Below are 9411 nucleotides of genomic sequence, written 5' to 3'. Positions count from 1 at the left end.
ATGCTCACAGGGGTGAAGAAGTGGGATTGAAACTAGTGAAATGAATCACATAGCATCAATCATCACTTCCGGGGCTTGCACCCGGTAACCAGGACTTCCCGGGAGGTCACCCATCCCAGAACTCCTCTGGCTCAAGCGCGCTTAACTGTGGAGTTTTCCCCACAATCAAGCCCACTTAGCTTGCTACCCCATTTGCAAAACCTTAGCAAGTATTGTGCCTCATGAACCATTCAATTAGAGATCCCTTGACTCTTTTTGAATTTAAGTATGGTGGTTTACGCAGTGCATTATATTAGATATCATTTTTGGGGAAAACTCCACAGTTAAGCGCGCTTGAGCCAGAGGAGTTCTGGGATGGGTGACCTCCCGGGAAGTCCTGGTTACCGGGTGCAAGCCCCGGAAGTGATGATTGATGCTATGTGATTCATTTCACTAGTTTCAATCCCACTTCACCCCTGTGAGCATCACCCGATGCAATGAGTGCTAAGTGAACTATTAAAAAATCATGAGAAATTAGTCAGTTACGACTACCTCTCATGGAAATGGTCATATGTGAATGACTTACTTAACGCAGTTGAATCCCAAAAATGATATCTAATATAATGCACTGCGTAAACCCCCATACTTAAATTCAAAAAGAGTCAAGGGATCTCTAATTGAATGGTTCATGAGGCACAATACTTGCTAAGGTTTTGCAAATGGGGTAGCAAGCTAAGTGGGCTTGATTGTGGGGAAAACTCCACAGTTAAGCGCACTTGAGCCAGAGGAGTTCTAGGATGGGTGACCTCCCGGGAAGTCCTGGTTACCGGGTGCAAGCCCCGGAAGTGATGATTGATGCTATGTGATTCATTTCACTAGTTTCAATCCCACTTCTTCACCCCTGTGAGCATCACCCGATGCAATGAGTGCTAAGTGAACTATTAAAAAATCATGAGAAATTAGTCAGTTACGACTACCTCTCATGGAAATGGTCATATGTGAATGACTTATTTAACGCAGTTGAATCCCAAAAATGATATCTAAAGTAAAATAGTTCTTCCTTCGTAGTTTATAATAGTTCTTCCTCGGTTAGCTTTAAATGCAATAGATACTATGATATACATTGATTAATCTGAAATGTTGTTACCAAGATATATTACATTTGGTGTTGCACTGATAGATGCATAATGCTTTAAGGAAAACCTTAGTGCAGAACCCAAGATATTCATCCGACAGCATGTATATGCAAATAGCAATATTGCAGCTGTCCCTAGATGGCTATGCATTCAGAAGTGAGAGGTCAAAAGCTTTTGTGACACTAAATGCCAAATTAAATTATCGTATATGCAGTAATACATGATTGGAAAATTCTGGCTAAATTTTGGCAAGCAAGCAGCAGTAGACAGCATCAGTAAAGTCTTAGCATTCAATCTTTTTAATTTCTTGTTGGGTAATTATTATTGGAATTTCAATACATTATTGTTGGTGAAAATGTAATTTCTAATTATTTAGATTGTATTTTTGAAATGCAATTTTTAATTATTTAAATTGTATTTTTGAATGTATATTTAGACTCAAAACCTGAAAAACCCTTATTGCATCCAAATTATACAATTTTGATTGATATCTGTAAAAAAAAATTCTAAATTTCGAACTGAATTTTGAGTAAAACAAGTCAGAAAACCTGACCAAAAAGGTTAAAAACTCCAATGTTTAGACCATGTTCTTTAGTGCAATACAAGAAAGAAATCTGTAAACTAGGTACACCATGGCCAACGAATCACTATGTGGTGACTTAATTTCATCATTCGCCTGGATAGGGTCTCCATTGAACTGTCAATGAAATGGGTAGGACTTCTTTCTTAACAGCGCACGGCTCTTGTATTTTGTAGTTCAGACCCATAATTCAAATACTGGGAAACAGAATCCATCACATGACGCAAGTGGATTATTACGGGACTTTACAGAAGCATGGTGATTGTGTAATTGGTGGGAAAAGTGTATTCCGTGATCCTACTTTTAATTATTACCAGCATTAAACATTGGAGACAAAACAATTATGAAACTAAGAATAACAGTGAAGTTTGAAGCTTGAGTGGAAAAGTGGATGAGCATAATCAAATATGGGACCACTTGGAACTAGTGATATGGAACATGGTTGAATATGAGCTCTGATCAATCTCACAAATTTTAAGTCCGGACTCGTGATTCCGTATAAATCAGAGTGGTCCACAATCATAGTATACCCCAACGTGTCACCGCTTTCATTCTTTTGTCAGTGGTTACATCCATCCATTCTTAGCATTGTGCTCTATACCTATCCACAGCATTAACGCCCACGCCTTTTCTGTTGGAAGTTGGAGGCAGGCATCCTACTCATGGTGTAATTCAGACAGAAGCATTAACCAGTTACAACCGAATACATCTTTTACCTACTCAGTGTGGTTTAAATAGAAGCATTAACCAGTTACAAAATGGACACATCTTGCCTACCTACTCACGGTGTGGAAATAGTAGTAACCAAATCTCAGAATGGAGGCTTCTGTGATCACATAATTATCGAGCAAAACTCTTCGCTGATTCATAATTATCAAGCAAAACTCTTCCTGATAGATCACATCAGTTTCGAAATCTGTTAACATAAGATGCCTTTGTAAAACTGACTCCATGACAGCCAAAGTCATGAAACACCTCTCTAAGGAATCCTAATCTCCAGATAACCACCAGATCAACTTTGGTTTGCCAAGAAGTTGGAAGTTGGAAGTCAAATGCATAAAAGGATTTACTAATATGAACATTTTTTCCTTATTGACACTTTAAATGAAACATATGCAGAATCAAGGAAAAACAAGATTATCAGAGAGAGAGAAAGACGTTTGGATAAACTAACTACAGACAACTTCAACCATATAATCAGTGCAAATGTGAAGATAATTAAACAATATTTATCACCCCTGTAAAATCATACTTATATTTGTTCATTTTTTGAAGTCGTCAAGTCAAATTTCAATGCATAGAAGGAAGAATAATATGACCAAAGGCGATATGGGTCTTCAATTCCCTGACAAGAAAGGATAAAAATTGGAGTCGACCTATTTAATCCACTAACCATAGCATGTTATCTACATCGTTATTTGAATGATTCCCAGATTGCATGAATCATATAATTTATTACTCTCCAGCAATCTTGCAATGAATAACTCTTAGGCAGACATACAACACTCGCTGAAATTAACGACATGTCAACAAATTTGAAATGGAGATCAGTCTTTCTAAGATGTAACCTTGTAAAAATAAAACAGCAGACATTCAATTTATTACAAAAAAAATTGAGCCTCCAGAAAACACATTTGAAATAGAAATCAGTCAGACAAATCACATACACCGCCATTCAAGAAGAAAAGGCTTTTCTTAGATGCCAAAAAAACCATATATAAAACGCTTTAAAACATCATACAAATTGACTTTTGCAATAAATTAAATAAGCTAGCAAACATTAATAGTCCAGCTAGTCCAAAAGTATTGCTGCGAGAAGTTTCACAAATGTGACTCGTTCCTTTTAGCAGACAACTGTAGAGATTTTATCAGGAAATCATTATAACGAGCAAGTCCACAAACCTACTTTCAAAGTCTTGAGAGACATTTGCCCCTTGTAAAAGATTCCAAATAAAATTTACAATTACCACCTTCCCCACTGTTGATGAAGACATGGCTCCTAAGCTGTAAGAATGCTCAGATCCAACACAATGTAGTTATTATAGAGAACCAGGTCTGTGCTTCCAAGTCACTTTTTTAGACCAACGGAATTCAGTTTTCACAAAGTTTAATTAAAACTTAAAAGAAAGCATCATAGAAGGACTCTCACTGTTCCTGATGGTATCCTCTCCCATAATACTGCCTTCCCAAGTATACGAGACCTGCTTCTGACCTGTGCATATCGTCTCATTACATGTGCCATCTTCCAATCATTTCCAGAAAATAAAAATCGATTCTAATAACAAAGGACCAGTGACTATAATCCAGCTGAAGTGAATATGGTAATTATAACCATGAAGTGAGCAAGTCTGAATGCTGATAAGAAATTAATTAGCCTTTCTGTTGGCCCTGTTTCTGCTGCAATTGAATGAGAAACATACTCGACTTCATCTAACTCCACATCCACCAACTCGTACCCAATCCATATGCCCACAGAGTCCAGAGAACAGGTCATGCTTGAGCTTTAGCTCCTACTTTTACATTTTTCCATGGCCCTGGGAGCTGCAAGCCATAGAAAGTAGAAAATGAATATAAATAATGTATGGAAAGGAAACACTCTGCACAATACACATGCAGTGAAATTACACTATGGTCGGTCAGGAGATGCTTTTAATCCATCAATGCGTGAATGACACTACAATTATTAGATGAAAAACATAGTGATATTTGCAGATCTTCTGTACATGTGCTTTCAGCTACACCAAAGACACCACTAATCAACTCAAAATATGGGAAGAATAATCAAGAAGTTTAAATATACTGAATTTATTTAAGTTGTGTACATACCAAGGCCAATTGCATCTGACCCCTTCATTATTCGAAGTCTCTTACATGAATCAACAAACATCCTACAGCAGGGTAGTCATATGGTCAGCATTTTGGCTCCACTAAAGCAGTAAGCAATTGTAGCAAAAGTACAAGTAACAGCTATCAAAGAACAATCAAGGAAGAAGGAAGCTTTGTCAAATATGCCAGAAGCTTTTATCAACATCAAATAAAGGAGGTTCTCTTAAACTTACTCCCAGGGAACATCTCCAACAAGCATCCAATCACCATCCTTGTCCTCATAAGTAAGCACATATTCTGACCCATGCAGCAGGTCCATCAACTTGCTCTCACTCAAACCATCCCTTCCAGGTAGGCCATGAGAGCCATATTGACCTGAACACATCAACCACAGCAACATCGTCTTAAAATACGACTTCCAAGATGGGAGTACAATCCAGAGAATAAACCAAAATACAAATTAGAACTCACCAATGGTAAAACCGCTAAACATTTTTTCTAATGCAGAGGAGAGCTCCTGGTACCTATTGTACAGTTTTAAGTCAACCTTTCTCAAATATGGAGCTCCATCCATGCTGACTTTAACATACAAGGCATTTGAGCCAGGCTTTCCCTCTCTCTCATCTGAAGATTTTGAATTTGCAGCTAAAGTATTCTTCCTGAAAGATCGGATTGGTGGCCATCCTACCACCTGAGCTCTGCAAATCAAAGCAAATGTAATATTTTCTTAGTAAGAACTCCAAAAGATAAAGTGTAGAGGTTAACAATGGAAACTGTGACATTTTTTTTCTAAAAACTTTGCCATAAACATTATGGAAACAACTCATTTTGGGTTTAAGTGGGCTCCACAAGCAGCCACACAAAATTCAACCCTTAAAAAATAATAAAAGATAGATTCCTTATTCGTAGATGCACTTCAAAATATGACGCCCAATTGATCCACTGCAAGAACCCCAACAATTTGATAGAATCCTAGAAGCAGTAAAAGAGTAATTATGATAAGGCACAAACAGTTAACTTGGAAATATACCAATCTGTAGTAAAAGCAGCTCTGTAAATCGCACTCTAGATGTCTCAAAACATGTGGTTAAGACTCAGAACCTTGACAAGATTGTCGAGTTTTCAAAATCCATAGAGGATAAAGGCTACAGGCTGTGTGGACATGATTAAAGAAATCGGTAAGCTGCATCTTCTGTAGGAAACACAGCATAACCTCTGAAAACTACTATTGTAGTTGTTCTGAAATGTGAAATTATATTATCCCCGAGTTGTAGAAAAACTTTGGGGAAAAAAACATTCAGAGCAAGCCCCTTCAAAATCCATACCAGTTTGGTATTAGAACCAGGTGGTTAGTCATATTTACATTGAACGAAACCCTCAACAAGGATATACACTGGAGTGACTGAGGATCTGTAATATCAACCCATAGTACTTCCCAAACCACCCTTGTCTTACAATTTTTGAAAAAGTTGAGTAGGTTTTCAGGAGGCTTAATCCGAGGGGCTAGGCACCCAACCAGCAGGCGGTGAGGGTGGGTTTAGTATCCAACTCAGGGCCTAGATTAGATTTGTAGCTTTCCCTGCCCAAGTTTCATCACTTTATTAGAACAAGGTCGGTTAGGCGTCTAGGAGGCCTAATCCAAAGGATGGGTTAAAGTATGTTGGGTGTCCTGGCTTTAAATCTTAGCCTAGCCATGACCTTTTCTGTTTTGAACCAGCTTCCTCTTATGAAAAAAGGGATGTTATACTGGAGTACACAAGGATCTATCACATCAACCTATAATACTTCCCAAACCAGCCCCTCTCTCAACTGCAGAGAAGGTTGATTAGGTGATTAGCAGCCAACCAGTGCGAGGAGAGGATGGGCTTGGATTTGATTCCTAGCCTGTCCAAGTTTTAACATGGTATTAGAATCAGATCCTGGATTGGACTGCTAGCTTTCTCTGACCAAGTTTATAGACTGTAGTAAAAAGAGGTTGGTTTAGCTGGCTAGAATGTCAAAGTTCAAGTTTCTAACGTAGCATCAGAGATAGGTACAGCACTGGATTTCTAGCTTTTAGTGCCCAAGTTTTAACAGTGTTAAAACAAGGTTGTTTAGGTGGCTAGGAGACCTAAAAGCCTGTCCTAGTTTCAAGTTTCTAACATGGTATCAGAGTCAGATCCAGCGTTTGATTTCTGGCTTTTCTTTGTCCAAGTTCCAACACTATTATAACAAAGTTGCTTAGGTGGCTAGGAGGCCTGAAAGCCAAAGAGTATATTCAGTAATACCGGAAGACTTGGGTTTAATTCTTAGTCTCCCCATTTTTTTTGGAACTAGTTTCCTCTTAATGAAGTTAACGTCCACATATTTCACATTAGAGGGGAACCATTAACACCATCAATTCAGTTTCCTTCAGCAAAGCTGCAGCCAGTGGAAGTCACCCACAACTTGCACTTAGCCCCAACCGGAGGGATGTTGGTAATCCTGGGTTGAATTCTTACCCTGCCCGAGTTCTTTTCTTATAAATTATCACTATGAGCCTAACATACGCAGATTTCGCCTTGCCAGAAAACCATTGAATTCACTTGCCTTTGGCTAAAGCTGCTATGAGTTGGGCTGAGCGATATTTATCCCCTGAAAGTTTGGGTGTGAGTTGGGGTGAGGGATGGTTGTTCCCTGAAAGTTACCCAGGAATTGTGAGGGACATCTACTTCCCTAAGGTCACCTAGAGCTGGTGAGAGATATCTATTTCATCAAAATCGCCCAGGACTTGCACCTGGAGAACGCATTCACAAGTAAACGCGCATGAACTAGCTTGGAATGACTTGAACCTTGTTACAGGCTAAATTAGCTACTCCCTTTCACCTGCAAGGCAAGCGACCGTTGGTTTTTAGCTACTGCCTTTAATGAAACAGTGAAGACTACTTACTTGGATGCAGGAGGCACCTCAGCTGCTGCCGAACCCTGATTCTGGCTGGATCCATGCTGGGAGGGTCTCTCCTGCACTGCTACCTTGGACTGCCCCGCTGCTTCTTTCCCAATTGATGAGGAACAACCCCCGTCATTCAAAACAATAGACTTGCAATTTCCATTCAGATTACTCACACCAGTAGAATTAGTGAGGTACTGATCCCCCTGCTGCTGCTGCTGCTGCCACATAGAAGCCGCCCCCTGCACAACACTGGCCTTGGGGGACGCCAGCTGTCCCTGCTGCTGCAAAAACTTGGCCTTACTGGCCTCCACCTCGGAGGATCCAGGGGTCACCACAGGAAACACCCATTTCCCGCCGGAAAATACCTTCCTGCCTTCCATGGCCTCGGCGAACCCCCTCTTGGCCCCGCCGCTGCTCTTGACATCACGCGCGAACTGATATCCACTCTGCAGCAGTGGCGGCGAGTGCCAATAAGGGTATTTCTCCGCTGCCACGCTCTCCGACTTTTCCTCTGGAAACAGCTTCTTTTCCGTCGCCGGGCGCCGAGGACTCAGCAGGCAGAGCTCCGAGCTCGCGGAGCTGGAGCTTTCTTCGTTACTTGCCGGGCATTTGGTATGTTCACGAACGGGGGAAAGCGCCCCTGGGAGACCCAGGCGAAGCTCTGTTTCTTTCAGATTCTGCTCGATCTCCATTCGAACCTGCGACTCAGTGCTACAAGAAATAGAATGAGAAACTTCTTATGTAAATCCCTGTTCCCTCAGACCCAAATTTGCTCTGGTATTTCCGTCTGTTGACGAAGAAGATGAAGAAGCAACTTCTTTGAAAGATGAACCGACACGAGCACTAGAAGACATAGAATAACAGATGCCAAGAACCTTATCTTTAAAAGAAATCAGAACCTATGGGAGACTTGAGGCTTATCACCACCGACGAACCACCGGAGCGCCACCAGTAAGAGACAGAAAGACAATGAGACAATCAAGGCCCCTCCGTGAAAACAAAGTAAAGAGCAGGCGGAGCCACCACTTTCTGTAAACACAAATACACACACGATCGCTCGACACAGACTGACTTGGACTTTCCCAATTTTATCAAACTTTGGCGACCCTTCCCAACTTGCGCACTTTTTAACCCCTCGCGTCGGGCAGCAGCGAAGCTGTAGTTGCCCATCTCAATTATTATGTCGGGATCCGACGGCTCTAGTTGCCCGACACCAACGGGCTGTTCATCGATGAGGGGCGCCTTACGTAAGGATGCGATAAACGCGAATGCTTTATATAATTAAATGTTTTTATTACAGTAATTATGTATCTATGTGTCGCTGTCTGGGATTATTATTAAAGCTCGAAAGGTCACAATTCCTAGCCGACACGAAGCCGGCCGCCTTCGCTGGGTTGTCGGGCAACTCCCAACCAATGGCCTGCCGTGACGTGGCCCCCTCGCGTGCTTTGGACGCATCGGACGGCGGGAGCGCAATGATGCAGTGGTTCCGGGGGCCTCCTGGATCGTCCGATCGGGGTTAGTGGGAGGTCGCTGTCACCGTGTGTCGGGACATTTGGGAGGATGCACGGAATCCTTGGGCTTGCCGGGCATGGATGATGATGATGATCCCCCATTCATTGCTTCGTCATTCACACGACATTATCGTCATCGCATGCGCATGCTTATGCTTTCATCATGCCATGGGAATGGGATGGATGATGGATGTGCATATGCATATGCAGGTGTTATGAAAATTCTGGTTATATTTAAAGAAAATTTGGCAAAGATTTTTGTAAATCCAAGTTATAGTTGTTAAATTTCAAAATTTTAGGTGTTCTAGACATTTTTTATGGTCGCTGAATCCATTTCCACCATCAAAAACACGATTCAACCACTCTCTTTATAAGATTTTTTGAAATTTTTTTGCCCAGATTCCAGCCAATGTTAACCATCCAGGCAATTCCTCTGCGTCCTTAAACGACTCCATTACATTTTTC

The 9411-nt window shown here is 41.1% G+C and overlaps 1 protein-coding gene across 1 annotated transcript; it reads right to left on the bottom strand.

Moving 5' to 3' along the window:
- Window positions 1-3430: 3430 nt before the first annotated feature.
- On the bottom strand, window positions 3431-8552 carry LOC149170237 (uncharacterized). The gene is made up of 5 exons (XM_089428962.1): window positions 7430-8552; window positions 4993-5219; window positions 4755-4896; window positions 4522-4583; window positions 3431-4236 (listed from the first exon to the last, which is right to left on the bottom strand). Exons 1-5 carry the CDS (start codon window positions 8122-8124, stop codon window positions 4199-4201), a joined length of 1164 nt encoding a protein of 387 aa, XP_089285088.1. The 5' UTR covers window positions 8125-8552; the 3' UTR covers window positions 3431-4198.
- Window positions 8553-9411: the final 859 nt, after the last annotated feature.

The sequence above is a fragment of the Pinus tabuliformis genome, chromosome 4_2, assembly GCF_031772625.1.
Source record: "Pinus tabuliformis cultivar Carrire ecotype Pingquan chromosome 4_2, CPIR1, whole genome shotgun sequence".
NCBI lineage: Eukaryota > Viridiplantae > Streptophyta > Pinopsida > Pinales > Pinaceae > Pinus > Pinus tabuliformis.
Note: the sequence above shows the minus strand (reverse complement) of the source record. Positions and strands in the feature narration are given on the sequence as shown.

Excerpts from the sequence above, each read along its gene's own strand:
- LOC149170237 (XM_089428962.1), bottom strand. The coding sequence starts at position 8,124 with ATGGAGATCGAGCAGAATCTGAAAGAAACAGAGCTTCGCCTGGGTCTC. Across the intron at positions 5,220-7,429 it reads GAGGTGCCTCCTGCATCCAA|AGCTCAGGTGGTAGGATGGC; the intron begins GTAAGTAGTCTT and ends TTTGATTTGCAG. Across the intron at positions 4,897-4,992 it reads GTTTAGCGGTTTTACCATTG|GTCAATATGGCTCTCATGGC; the intron begins GTGAGTTCTAAT and ends TGATGTGTTCAG.